This window comes from Oncorhynchus mykiss, chromosome 5 (assembly GCF_057628025.1).
Source record: "Oncorhynchus mykiss isolate SJ-2025 chromosome 5, ASM5762802v1, whole genome shotgun sequence".
In the NCBI taxonomy this organism is placed as follows: domain Eukaryota; kingdom Metazoa; phylum Chordata; class Actinopteri; order Salmoniformes; family Salmonidae; genus Oncorhynchus; species Oncorhynchus mykiss.
Window position 1 is genome coordinate 60294653 of NC_143026.1, and position 15441 is coordinate 60310093.

Below are 15441 nucleotides of genomic sequence, written 5' to 3' on the forward strand. Positions count from 1 at the left end.
TGATCATTGCCCTTACTGGTTACACAAGTGCACCAGTATACAGGTATGTTTCAGGTATATGCCATTTTGTGTACGGATGTTGTAACATGGCTTTTCTCTCGGCTGCAGAAAGCAGAAGTGGGATGAGGAGGACTTTGAGGGGGAGATGGAGGAGGACTACGAGGACGAGCTAGTCAACGAGGGCCTAACTACAGGCCGAGAGGCGGTGGCCCCGGGGAAGGGCATCCTGCTGCTGCCTCACCGCCAGCTGCACCCCCACTCCCAGCTGCTGAAGCCGGCCCGGCCCAGCACCGACCCAGACCAGGAGCCCCGAGCGGCCATCCTCCCCCCACACGGATCCCAGAGCCAGCTGGGTGGCCTGGACCATGGGGACTGGACCTACGAAGAGCAGTTCAGACAGGTAGGACTCGGGGGGGGGGGGGGGGGACGTTGGGCCAGTAACCGAAAGGTTGGTGTTTTAAATCAACCAGACGACTAAGTGAAAAATCTGTAGCACGTCACTTAACCCATGTTGCTTTGTTTACATACCCTACATTACTCATCCCATATGTATATACTGTACTCGATACCATCTACTGCATCTTGCCTATGCCGTTCTGTACCATCACTCATTCATATATCTTTATGTACATATTCTTTATCCCTTTACACTTGTGTGTATAAGGTAGTAGTTTTGGAATTGTTAGGTCAGATTACTCGTTGGTTACTACTGCATTGTCGGAACTAGAAGCACAAGCATTTCGCTACACTCGCATTAACATCTGCTAACCACGTGTATGTGACAAATACATTTGATTTGATATACTCTGGATAGAGAGTCTGCTAAATGACAAAAATGTAAATGTTATAGTACACTCAGTAGTAGTATGATATCATCATACACAGCTGGGCTCTTCCATTTGCACCCTCCCTCCATTGAGGTATGCTCACATTGGAAAGAGTCTTGTCAAATTTCAATTCTGTTGATGTAAGCAGGAAGACGCCTAGTTGTGTATGAGGATGTCATATTGCGGAGTCTACCTTTAACCTTCCTTTGCAGTCTCGTGTTTACTGTAAAGGATTTTGGGTATGAGCAGCTGTAGTTGAGCACAGTAGTACATTTAGCCGCTGTAAACGCTGCCACAGGGTATATTAGAAATGCAAGTTTGCTACACAGATTGTCATTATTTGATCAGACTTCGGAAGTTATGTAATAATGACACAAAAATGGTGGTAATGTATAGGGGATTTTGTGTATTTGGTCATATTACAGTGTAACTAGATCTTTTTTTAACCATAATTATACGTCTTATGAGTTTATCTAAAAGGATATGTGCCTTTTTAATGTGAGTTACTTAAATTGTTGCTTTCAACAAATGTTTGACAGTGTTATAAGACCCACTGCGACATGTGATGCATTTTCATGTTGTAGTACATGTTATCAGGAAATGTCAGTAGCTAGGTTTCCATCCATTTGGCGAGGGACTACCCTGTGTGTATATTCACGTTTTTTTCCACCAGTGGTGGATTTCCACCAAATTGACTTGTTGCAGATAGAAATCAGCGCGTGATGACCTAGTCCTGAAAAATGTCCCTTTTCCCTTAAGTTTTTATGTACCGAATAAAAAATCGGAAGTTTCCATCGCATTTTCAACTCTACAGTTCTGTCACAAATAGCAAATGTGCCTACTCTGGTCTCAGCACGTGCGATCTAGCCGGCGGTTTGCGGATACAGTCTACATGGTGAGACTATTATGGATAAGAGAGAATATTTGTGTTTGTTAAAAGGCTGTCAAGCATCGATCGTCATGTCACCAGAATAAGACCCTTGATATTTATTGGAAAGGAGCGCTGTGTAATACTTGCACATAAAGGCATTTCCACCGCCATTTCTCGCATAACACATTTTGCAGACACACACAAAAAAAAATCCCACCGCGTCAAACAAACAAATGATCTGTCGGCATTTAGAAAATTGTATCGAAACTTCCTGTTTCCATCACAGCTGTCGGGATTTTATTCTATACTGTATGACTTAATTCGCATAAAAACTGTGGATGGAAACATGGTTAGTGTTGCTGAAATGATCCTAGTTATATCATGGTTACCTCAGAAAGGATGAACATTGTTGACAGTTAATAATTAAGATTGCCAGGATGTTTTTTTTTCTTTGCCTATCCCCCCCCCCCCCCCCCCCCCCCCCCCCGTTAAATGTGTTTTTCTTGTGATGGTATTGTGATGGTCTGTGCCTCTCCCTGGGGAGGAAGGGGTTAAGACTGTAGAGTTTATTTTGGGTAGGTGGGTGGAGGCAGTTGGAATGTGCCTGAGGGAGCGTGATAATCTGTCCACTCTGGACCCAGACTCTCTCAGAATGCTGCATGTCTCTATCAGTCTGTGCCAGTTGGAACCATTCCAATCTGATATGTGGGCCCTACTTACAAACTAGACATGCAGGTGAGCGTATTATGGATGTCCATGTTACATGAAAGCCAGTGTTATAGCTGCCTTTAGTCAAACCTGGTCATGGAACATAGGAGTGTCCATCCTCTTGGCTGAAGAAAGGTCTGACTAAATCAGCCTCAATGGGGTCTGGGCGGAGGTCTGATAAAATATGTGGTCATTAATGAATCAACATTTCTAGGCAGGTTGCCAGTAGCCTCTGATAGACTATATCTGCCAGAGGCAGATGAATTAAAAAAATTATTCATTGGGTGGATATCAAATTATACCAGCGGTGGATAATGTTTGCCAGTTAAACTGATTTGCCCCTGGTATAGTGCCATTTGAGCTGTGTTATGTTAGTGAGACCCATCCCCACCCCCTGGCATCTATACATACACCTATCCTCAGATATTTGTATATGACAACACTTGTTTTACTACTACCCAGCCCTCTTATTCCATTCGGAGTTGTTCACTCCCTCAAACACGAGGGAGAATCTTTAACTTTTTGTTTCTCCACCAACCTGTAGGCCTACATGTATCTGTTACTATTTGACATCTGATAAGGCATAGGTCATCATAACCGTCCATTATCACAATCACATGAGGTGAGAATCTGGTGCTTTTGGGGCTACTTCCACAGTGAAAATGTACCTGTGTTATGTCCAAAATGGCACCCTGTTCACTGTACTACTTTTGCCCGGGAAGTAGTGCACTATGTAGGGAATAGGGTGCCATTTCAGAAGCAGCCTTGGTGCTCATTCACCAGAGGCAGGTCTCTACACGGACCTTTTTTTTTTTTACAAGGAGCACGTGTGCGCCTAAGTTGGAAAATGTAGGCGCACGCAGAGGAATTTAGGAGCACAATGAAAAATATTAGAAAATATTAAAGCTAGAATCTTAGATTTTTCTAGGCGCACTTTTGCTCCTAAATTAAGTCTAGGTCGCACAGCAAAATATTTAGCATAAAATGGATGCACTGTAGAACCATGAGAGGGTAAACTCCATGTTTTTACCTTCCTGTTCAGAACTGACTTAACCCTGCAGCTAGTGTGTAGACATACATATTAACCTCTTCTATTTGTTCAAACACCTTGAAACATGTTTTAATTATGATGACAGCATGAAGTGTATTCAGACCTCTATAACAAACATGTCCAATTCAAAGATCATTGCAAGCACTTTTTAAATAGAGAGAAGTAACAATATTAACGGTTAACTTAACGATTTCCAGACGAAACCACTATCAGGGATTTTTGTAAATTTTTGGGACCTTTTAGGATAACAATTACCACGTTCCTTAAAGTTGACTAATCACAACAGTCATTGTGTTGAAGGGGAATCTGCTGCTTGTCCACAAACAAGGCGGAGAGTGCCTCAGAAATAATTGTGTTGACCTCCCGACTGTCCATTGTCTAACCCTTCTCCCATTACACTATCATTCTCAGGCTAGAAAACTCCAGAAGCAAATAAAACCTTTGTGCCCGCTCTTGTCTCTCTCCTTCTGTATTTTTGAAGACACACAGCAGGGAAGACGGAACACAGATGGACAGTAAAGAGGGTATCTCTTTAAAAATTCATTCCACTCCCTATTATCAGGGAGTTGGCATTAAATATTGATTTGCATGCACACACATGGAATGGGGGAAGGGCAGTGACCACAGGAAATGAAGGGCGAATTGGAGCCAATACAGAGTGCCACTTATTGGGATTGCTCGCCAGCACGATTCTGCTGATACAACTCCTATACCGATGGCATTCCTTAATGTTCGCCTCTGAAATGTGTTAACAGTTTCTTCCTGACTGTTTAGTCAGCGCTCAAATGACAAAATACATGTAGCCTATAGCTTTGCCAGCCTACTTGTTAGTGTCAAAAGCAACTGCCATGCAGTTTTGTGTTTTAGCTTATCTCAGTACTTTTTCAAACCGTTATTTATTTTGTATGACTTGGTGTTTACCAGCTGCTGTTTATTTATTGTAACAAATAAAAATAAATATTCTAAAATAAATATGAACTGTCTAAAAAAAACAATTTCACTATATCCTGGGGTTTAGCTTTTAATATAATTTAACAGACTTCTACATTTAGGCCTAACTCCTAAAAACATGATATTGATCAGCCAATGACTCTGAATATTAGTGAAACATCCTTGTAATACACACAGTCTTGCTCAAATGTGACTTTTTGCATTTTGCCTTTGGTGTGAACCACTGTGAAACAGTTTGCCTCTCTGAAACCATTTAGCCTATACATATTTGCTCATACAAATGTAGTCCATTGGCCTGATTTATAAATAAATGAAATCAAATCTTGGAGCAAAGTCAGTGAAGTATTGCGTCCAGTTCGCACAGCATTTACTTGTGACCCAACCATTTTGTATAGTGCACAACAGACCATTGGAGGAGCATATGCTGAAGACAGTTGGACAACTGAATTTTTCTACAGATCTGCCTTAAAGTGCCCTGGTGAACCTTTGGGTGTGCGGCAGGCTCCGTTTAACACAAAGAAGGAACAGGGTTAATGGAACTTGGCATCCCACAAAAAAACAATGGAAGGAAAACAAAATAAACCGCGACATGGGAAGCCCTATTAAAGTCTTCTTGAATCAAGGAGAAATTCAGGGTTGTAACTAAAGGGTGTGGGAGGGAGAGAGCAGGGAGGAGCTACAGTTTGAACAACAGCCAAGCAGTACAAGTGTAGTGAATACTGGCCTTTGGCTATGAAGTAGAGTGTTGGAAAGTGTCCAGCTTCTAGTTGCTGTGCAGCTGATGTCAGAACTGGAAATTGGCAGGCGCTGAATATGGCGTCAAAGGGGGGTAGCTAGTAGCAGGAATGTAAACAAAGATTGCATAAAGGCCAGCACTTTTTTGCGTGTTCCCATTTTAGTGCTTGAACTTTTTTGTATTTGGTTTGAAAGGGAAACCTAGTCAGTTGTCCAACTGAAATGTGTCTTCCGCATTTAACCCGACCCCTCTGATTCTGAAAAGTCTAGTCTTGTATTTCTTCATAACTTGATTTGATTTAGGCATAACCGTGAGTTGTCTGCTAATACATTGTCAGGGAGTGGACTGAGATTACACAACTTGCATTTCCTTTATTGGCTTAAAGCAATTAAAAAACTAAAAGGGTTGACATTGCTGGACTTCTCAAGCCATACATCTGTCTTTGTGGATGCCTTGTGTCTTTTGTAGTGTCTAATCTATACATTTCTATACAAGGCTTAAACTCTGTCTCCATTTGCTTCTCCCCACCTTACTGTATGAAAGCCTAGAATGTGACCTTGAGCAATAATACAAAGATATGTATTAGTGTTTCACACTGCCTCGCATTTTTGAATCCACCTTATTTGAAATAGATTGGTGTGATAGGAAAAGGTCAATAGGGTAAAATATGAATTTACAATTTAATCCGTAAAGACCCATTATGAGCGTGACATTCATACAAAGCACGATGTGTGAGATTAGCAAGCCCACACCTTGTTTGGATCCCATTTACATCTGGAAGATGTTTAGGATTCAAGTCAAAACAGTGGACAGTGTCATGACTCCCCCTGATCTTTATATGACAATGGTGGGTCTTTGTCAGCTGTTTTGTCTTGGTAGGAGGTGGGCTTGTCAAGTCCAGGCTGAGTTGCACACCTACCACCTCTATGGTTCCTCTCTTTGTCCTTTAACTCAATCTCCACAACATGGGGGAGGACAGCTGACAAGGAGAGGACAAATCAAGGGTCAGCAGAGGTTAAACGTTCACCCACACAACCTATTGATCTGGATGGTCTGGTCACGCGACCAGGACATCTCCTTCCCTAAAGAGCCCCATGGAAAGGACTGCTGAGGGGGAAGGACCTGGGCTGTCGTCAACCATTACCTTGATAGCCCAAGCCATCAATCATTCTGATTGACACTTGAGGCGCCTTACCCCAGCCCTCTGTTGCACAAACAACTGGAGCCTTTCTCTCCAGACATAACGTCTTCTGTTCCCTCCAGATTGTCTGCTGGTCCTGTTAGGTGACGCAGGCTCTGGTTTGTTTCGTGACACTGGCTTGAACCCTGAGTTTTGCTACTATCTCTGTCTCCATCTCTCTAACGTTTAGAGACAACATTATCACTTAATCTCCACTGGCGCTGAATAAATGCTTCCAGCTTGCGCATGAATAGTCATTAGATGTTTATCTCGTTGCTAAGTAGAAATTTTGGGCCTTTTTGGGGTTAATTACGCTTATCAGTCTCTAACGTGGTAATGTAGTGTGGAAAGGTTCTAATCTATATAAAGGACCTCTTTGTTTTGTTAGGTGATGTTGTCGTTCTTAGAACCTGTTCTTGTTCGTGCCAATAAAACATTTCCCCACCCACTCACATTGCTGCCATGTGAAACTGCAGCTTGCTCACAGTTCTGCCCTACCTTCTTTGTCATTTATAAATATGATACTATTCATTAGACTTTATACAATGGGTGGGTCTAATCTTGGACGCTGATTGGTTAAAACCGCATTCCAGCCGGTGTCTAATCCAGAAATTACCTCCAGCTAAAACTGACGTTGAAATGCCTTTTTACTCTGTTCCATCTCACTGCGCAATCCACTGTCTCTTCAGCCCAGCCAGACAATTTATAAACTTTATCTCCACTTAAAAAGCATCTATACATTATTTCCCATTTCTTTTAGACTAGAAATTGGTTTTCAATAGCGGAGATTTGTTTAAACCTTGCTGTCTGTCTGACATTTACAACATTGTTTCAATAATGAAATTCGATCTACAGCTGTCCCATAATAATGTACGTGTAGGGGTCGGGAGACGAGACAGACAGGCAGGCAGCATTTCTCAGCCAGTTGAAATCATGAATCGGCGTAATTTGTATGGATATAAACAAAGAAATGTCAATATGAAACAGGTCAAATGAAACTAAATGCAGCTGTCTTTTCAGCTTCAGTTTGAGGTGATTGTGATAGCTGTGTTGTTGGCTAGCTTCTCTGATGAGAGAGTACATTTTCTATGCCAGGTGAAATCGCGCATCATTAGCTCATTCTTATGAATGTATCCAAATAAATGTCACTAGAAAACAGCTTTAACAAATGCAAATGCAGCTATTTTGCTGTTATTTTGAATGCGCTTTTTGACGTGACTGTACGTTAGCCGTAGTTGGCTAGCTAGCAAGCAAGGGATAAGAACATTGCCAGCCAGTATGACAATAGAACATTTAGAAGAAACGATTGGGTCGCATCCATAGATGCAGGACAGAAAGTCTTCACAACTGGGTCGTGTTTTTGGCAACCAAACCAATAGAATGAATGACCAGATGGCTTGGGTAGCAACCTCAGACTTGTGTCAGGACTATATCTCGTGGAATGATGAAATGGTGTGAATAAATTAATCTAAATAAGGTGTTTCATAAAAATATGTGAATCATTATTTGAATAGGTTGGTAAGCTGTTGTTTGGAGGATATATTGGCACGGTTTGCCAGGCCTCAACTTCGTCTCGGGCCTAACGACACCCATGCCAATATATCCTCCAAACATCGGCTTCTCTGGCATTATCATTTAAGTGTAGTAAGGTTAGGCCTTTAATACATCATCCATGCAGTTAGCCATGTAGAGGCTCTCACAAGCTACCAACTATTCTACATTCATTATCAACGTCTGTACTGGCTGTGTGTAAGAACAGCTGGGGTTAATGGGAATGGGATACATGTATCATTTGAATATTGTTCATTCTATTTTCATGTCATGTATGGTCAAGTGGTGTTCACTCTCTTTTCACTTCAAATGTAAATATATACAATGAAAGACATGATTATTACTTTGCCATAGGCCCTATTTAGGATTACTTTCATCATTTAAATGTAGTTATTTTATTGACTACACTAATTGGCAGAATTCAAACATATTACATGAGCTATCACCGTTACTCTTAATCCACACAAATCAATTCCTTGGACGTTATTTTGACAGTCCTCTCAACTCTCTTCAGTTCTTAGAAAATGCAGCAATACTCACTATGAGAAACAGCTTTTGTTTTTGCTTCTGAGTATTTCAGTTTCAGTTTTAAGTTCTATTATGTACAGGATACACATGGTATACACCGTTCAACGAAATGCTTACTTCCCTGCGTCTTAGTCCTTTGATTGTGCCCCAACCCTCTGTTCATAAGGTGAATCTTGGATTTAAAGATTGGGAATTCAGTCAGGATTAAGATGTGTTGGAGCATGTTTGGCAGTGGATTCTGTCTCTGTAGGTATAGTGCTCAGAAAGGCTGAGTTTGTTCTCTGGTTTTAAAAGAGTAAATGCCTGATCATGCATAGGTTTCTGTATTTGTTTGGGTGTAGAAAGAGGAGAGAGAGAGAGACTGGAAAGTCAAATAGACTAGTTTCGGTCTCATTCAAATACAGAGTGGAACTTCTCTAGCTATTCATTCATTGACCATCCGCAAGTGTGAAATCTTTCTTACTGTGTTATGTCTTCGCACGACACTAGAAAGAGGTACAGACTGGGGATGATTTTGGAAGACGTTAATCTTTATTTACATACTACTTTGGTATATTCTGCAAGTCACTTTACCCTGTAGGTATTAGCTCCTTATTTTCACTTCAAAAATAAACTACAGTATGCTTTGCTGTTTCCTTCTTCTTGAGCTTAGATTATGGGAAAGGGGGATACCAGTTCTACAACTGAATGCATTTAACTGAAATTTGTCTTCCGCATTTAACCCAACCCCTCTGATGCAGAGAGGTGCGGGGGGGCTGCCTTAAATCGACATCCATGTCATCGGCGCCCGGGGCGCAGTTGTATTTGGGGGTTAACTGCCTTGCTCAGAGGCAGAACGACAGATTTGTACCATGTCGGCTCGAGGATTCGATCCAGTGACCTTTCGTTTATGCTCCTGCCCGCCAGGCTACCATGTAGTCTTAATTTCCTGTTCTTGCAGCCAAGTAAAACTTTGACTTGACTTGTACAAATTATTTTCCTCTTGAGTGGAAATATTCTCTAGAAGGCACAAAATATACACAATTATGATATTTTTTTTCTTAGGGAAAAATAAAGGTAAGCTCTTAGTTGTGTAACGTAATATAGTAGGCCGTAGCATAAAATAAGGGTATTATACTCAACACAATGATTTATCTGTTTTCTACACGCCAACTCAAATGGATAAATTCAGAACGTTTTTTTATTTTTAATTCAATGCTAGCAAACTCAGCTAGTGTAGCGTTAGCTCTTTAGCTTCCTTACCTCATTGTGATTTATTTCCATTAATGTGGTTTCTTATTTGCAACTGTGGTTTTATATCTCTTTGAGTTGAGTGTGTATGAGTGTGATAATGAGTGAAAGGGAACAGCCAGCACCACATTGTGGTGTTGAACTGTCCTTGTTCACTTGACAGCCATGTGAAAACGCAGAAAGCTAGCAGAGGAGGGATACAGCTAGGAACAATGCACTATTTGAATATGAACCATCATGTACCGATGTTCACAAACCATATCTAGAACCTTCTCACACTGGTGAAGTCAAGCTGCATGTTTGCTCACTCCCCCTCCTGACCTTTCCCTCCCATCCCCCACTCGTGTGTGTGTGTGTGTGTGTGTGTGTGTGTGTGTGTGTGTGTGTGTGTGTGTGTGTGTGTCAGCCCTGCCCGGAGGTGATTGTCAGGTGTGAAAGGATGGGTAAGTGTTTGTACGACACATCAGCTTAAATGCAGTTCCCTCTCAATATCCATGTGGGGAATAGGGTTCAATAGCTAGGCCCAATTATGTGCTACGTGACACTTCTCGCCCGGTGCCATGATGATTTGCATGGGACTCCGGTTTCTGTTGTTTTTCTTAACTGGTTTGAGTACCAATTCCAGCTACCTGTGCTGGAATTATTCATGATAGTTTTTTTTGTGTGTGTGTGTGTTTAACCCAACAGGCACACGACAAGCTTGACCTGCACACAGTAGTTAGAGCATTCAGAAATGAACATGTTGCTTATCTTGTGTCCAATGATCCAAGAGTTACGAATGAAGAAACATCGTAAACAGCCATATAAACATGGCTCGCTCAACCATTTTATGTAGTTTGCACAGACAATGCATTGAAGTGGTCTCTGACTATCTGTTTGCCTTTTCACATTGTAACATTCTGGGTGGATCTAAGGAAATCTGGTTTGGCAGGAAACCTGCTCACGTTAAAACTCCCTGCTACTAAAAAGTTACATCTAAAACGCCTACCTACTTGGCCGTAGTATCACTGGGGCACACGTAAAAGTAATGTACTGTAATGCTCACCACCAATGTTTTTGCTCATTGACACAGCTCTTTGCGAGACAATCGCACACAAGGAGACGGTCAACGCCCTATCAGTGTGTATACTATAGATTTAGGTTGATGTGACAACCTGTAGCCCCCAAACCCCACCCAACCCAGATAAACAGATGTGTTATACTGGAGGTATGTGGGGGAGGGGTGGGGGGGTCTGGTTTGGAGGGGGGATTAGATGGGTGTGTGTGTGGGGGGTCTCTAAAGAGTTTCCTGGGAAAAGGAAGCAGCTGTATCCAGTAATACGAGAGAGAGGCCCAACTAAAGGGAGTGGTGGTTGATAGAGAGAGGGGGTGGGGAAGGGAACCTGATTGGTGGGTTTCTCTAGTAACTTGTGTCAGGAAAGTAAACAGTTTTTTGTTGTTGTTTTTTGTTGAATTTTACCCCCTTTTTCTCCCCAATTTCGTAGTATCCAATTATTAGTAGTTATTATCTTGTCTCGCTACAACTCCCGTACGGGCTCGGGAGAGACGAAGGTCGAAAGTCATGCGTCCTCCGAAACACAACCCAACCAAGCCTGCTTCTTAACACAGCGCGCATCCAACCCGGAAGCCAGCCGCACCAATGTGTCGGAGGAAACACCGTGCACCTGGCGACCTTGGTTAGCGCGCACTGCGTGGTGCGTGGTGAGACAAGGATGAGACAAGCCATCCCTAACTCGGACAACGCTAGGCCAATTGTGCGTCGCCCCACGGACCTCCCAGTCGCAGCCGGCTGCAACAGAGCCTGGGCGCGAACCCAGAGTCTCTGGTGGCACAGCTAGCGCTGCGATGCAGTGCCATAGACCACTGCGCCACCTGGGAGGCCCAAAAGTGAACTGTTTACTGGCTTTGCCTAAGTAAATTGATTCTGCTTGTCAGGGATGGTGTTGGTAATCTTGTTCAGAGTGGTTGCTGCTGTCCCTCAACCTCTCCAACTGTCTTGTTCAGAGTGGTTGCTGCTGTCCCGCAACCTCTCCAACTGTCTTGTTCACCCGCCACTGGTACTCCAAACACTTTGATATGGCTTGGCCCAGCTAATCAACTTTTCTTTGACATGAATCTCATGCTAATATTCAGTCTAAACCAGGGGCCTCCAAAGTAATTTTAGCGAGTGGCCCATTGTTTTTATAAGAAAATCTTATTTTCAATATATAGTACAGGCTCACAGTATAGCAATTACCACATTGCCAAACCAGAATTGATTGAATCTTTGAGGTACACATTAGATTAGATGGCTGCAATTGGGCCCCCAGACATCATGTCTCAGACCTCTGGTTAAGCTATGAAGCCAAAAGGGTATCCTATACCAGATGAAGAGAGCACACAAATCTCCCTATTGACTACACACAGTTGAAGTCATAAGTTTACATACACCTTAGCCAAATACATTTAAACTCAGTTTCACAATTCCTGACATTTAATCCTAGTAAACTTTCCCTGTCTTAGGTCAGTTAGGATCACCACTTTATTTTAAGAATGTGAAATGTCAGAATAATTGTAGAGAGAATGATTTATTTCAGCTTTTATTTCTTTCATCACATTCCCAGTGGGTCAGAAGTTTACATACACTCATTTAGTATTTGGTAGCATTGCTTTTAAATTGTTTATTTTGGGTCAAACGTTTCAGGTAGCCTTCCACAAGCTTCCCACAATAAGTTGGGTGAATTTTGGCCCATTCCTCCTGACAGAGCTGGTGTAACTCAGGTTTGAAGGCCTCCTTGCTTGCACATGCTTTTTTCAGTTCAGCCCACAGATTTTCTATAGGATGAGGTCAGGGCTTTGTGATGGCCACTCCAATACCTTGACTTTGTTGTCCTTAAGCCATTTTCCACAAAGTTGGAAGTATGCTTGGGGTCATTGTCCATTTGGAAGACCCATTTGCAACCAAGCTTTAACTTCCTGACTAATGTCTTGAGATGTTGCTTCAATATATCCACATAATTGTCCTTCCTCATGATCTATTTTGTGAAGTGCAGCAGTCCCTCCTGCAGCAAAGCACTCCCCCACCCCACTTCGGCTTGCAAGCCTCCCCCTTTTCCTCCAAACATCACAGTGGTCATTAAGGCCAAACAGTTCTATTTTTGTTTCATCAGACCAGAGGACATTTCTCCAAAAAGTACGATCTTTGTCCCCATGTGCAGTTGCAAACCATAGTCTGGCTGTTTTATGGCAGTTTGGGAGCAGTTGTTTCTTCCTAGCTGAGCTGCTTTTCAGGTTATGTCGATGTAGGACTCGTTTTACTGTGGATATAGATGCTTTTGTACCCGTTTCCTCCAGCATCTTCACAAGGTCCTTTGCTGTTGTTCTGGGATTGATTTGCACTTTTCGCACCAAAGTACGTTCATCTCTAAGAGACAGAACACCTCTCCTTCCTGAGCGGTATGACGGCTGCGTGGTCCCATGGTATTTATACTTGCATACTATTGTTTGTATAGATGAACAAGGTACCTTCAGGCATTTGGAAATTGCTCCCAAGGATGAACCAGACTTGTGGAGGTCTACGATTTTTTTCTGAGGTCTTGACTGATTTATTTTGATTTTCCCATGATGTCAAGCAGAGACACTGAGTTTGAAGGTAGGCCTTTAGATACATCATCAGGTACATCTCCAATTGACTCTAATTATGTAAATTAGCCTATCAGAAGCTTCTGAAGCCATGACAACATTTTCTGGAATTTTCCAAGCTGTTTAAAGGCACAGTCAACTTAATGTATCTAAACCTCTGACCCACTGGAATTGTGATACAGTGAGTTATAAGTGAAATAATCTTTCTGTAAACAATTGTTGGAAAAATTACTTGTGGCATGCACAAAGTAGATGTCCTAACCGACTTGCCAAAACTATAGTTTGTTAACAAGAAATTTGTGGAGAGGTTGAAAAACAAGTTTTTACACCTAAGTGTATGTTAACTTCCGCCTTCAACTGTAGATGCTCCGTGGCAAACATACAGTGCCTTGCGAAAGTATTCGGCCCCCTTGAACTTTGCGACCTTTTGCCACATTTCAGGCTTCAAACATAAAGATATAAAACTGTATTTTTTTGTGAAGAATCAACAACAAGTGGGACACAATCATGAAGTGGAACGACATTTATTGGATATTTCAAACTTTTTTAACAAATCAAAAACTGAAAAATTGGGCGTGCAAAATTATTCAGCCCCCTTAAGTTAATACTTTGTAGCGCCACCTTTTGCTGCGAATACAGCTGTAAGTCGCTTGGTGTATGTCTCTATCAGTTTTGCACATCGAGAGACTGACATTTTTTCCCATTTCTCCTTGCAAAACAGCTCGAGCTCAGTGAGGTTGGATGGAGAGCATTTGTGAACAGCAGTTTTCAGTTCTTTCCACAGATTGTCGATTGGGTTCAGGTCTGGACTTTGACTTGGCCATTCTAACACCTGGATATGTTTATTTTTGAACCATTCCATTGTATATTTTGCTTTATGTTTTGATCATTGTCTTGTTGGAAGACAAATCTCCGTCCCAGTCTCAGGTCTTTTGCAGACTCCATCAGGTTTTCTTCCAGAATGGTCCTGTATTTGGCTCCATCCATCTTCCCATCAATTTTAACCATCTTCCCTGTCCCTGCTGAAGAAAAGCAGGCCCAAACCATGATGCTGCCACCACCATGTTTGACAGTGGGGATGGTGTGTTCAGTGTGATGAGCTGTGTTGCTTTTACGCCAAACATAACATTTTGCATTGTTGCCAAAAAGTTCCATTTTGGTTTCATCTGACCAGAGCACCTTCTTCCACATGTTTGGTGTGTCTCCCAGGTGGCTTGTGGCAAACTTTAAACAACACTTTTTATGGATATCTTTAAGAAATGGCTTTCTTGCCACTCTTCCATAAAGGCCAGATTTGTGCAATATACGACTGATTGTTGTCCTATGGACAGAGTTTCCCACCTCAGCTGTAGATCTCTGCAGTTCATCCAGAGTGATCATGGGCCTCTTGGCTGCATCTCTGATCAGTCTTCTCCTTGTATGAGCTGAAAGTTTAGAGGGACGGCCAGGTCTTGGTAGATTTGCAGTGGTCTGATACTCCTTCCATTTCAATATTATCGCTTGCACAGTGCTCCTTGGGATGTTTAAAGCTTGGGAAATCTTTTTGTATCCAAATCCGGCTTTAAACTTCTTCACTTCTGTATCAACTTCTGTATCTCGGACCTGCCTGGTGTGTTCCTTGTTCTTCATGATGCTCTCTGCGCTTTTAACGGACCTCTGAGACTATCACAGTGCAGGTGCATTTATACGGAGACTTGATTACACACAGGTGGATTGTATTTATCATCATTAGTCATTTAGGTCAACATTGGATCATTCAGAGATCCTCACTGAACTTCTGGAGAGAGTTTGCTGCACTGAAAGTAAAGGGGCTGAATAATTTTGCACGCCCAATTTTTCAGTTTTTGATTTGTTAAAAAAGTTTGAAATATCCAATAAATGTCGTTCCACTTCATGATTGTGTCCCACTTGTTGTTGATTCTTCACAAAAAAATACAGTTTTATATCTTTATGTTTGAAGCCTGAAATGTGGCAAAAGGTCGCAAAGTTCAAGGGGGCCGAATACTTTCGCAAGGCACTGTATATGCCATCTTGTTTATGTTTGCTGTAACTTATGTGAACTAATATTGTCCAGACAGTTCTATTGTCAAGGCGATTATCTTTTCCCAGGCAGGTTAGGCCTATCTCAGGAGCCTACAGTAGGAATGCTGGCAGAGCAGACCAGTGTGGATTGGATAGAAGGAAAAG

The 15441-nt window shown here is 42.1% G+C and overlaps 1 protein-coding gene across 2 annotated transcripts in view; it reads left to right on the forward strand.

Moving 5' to 3' along the window:
* The window catches only part of LOC110524163 (AT-rich interactive domain-containing protein 3A), a 42413-nt gene that overhangs the window by 15056 nt on the left and 11916 nt on the right, over nucleotides 1-15441 (forward strand). For both annotated transcript variants that reach the window (XM_021603549.3, XM_090235379.1), the window contains exon 3: nucleotides 109-400. In XM_021603549.3, the coding sequence (XP_021459224.3) occupies nucleotides 109-400 (292 nt within the window). The remainder of the gene's footprint in view (nucleotides 1-108; nucleotides 401-15441) is intronic.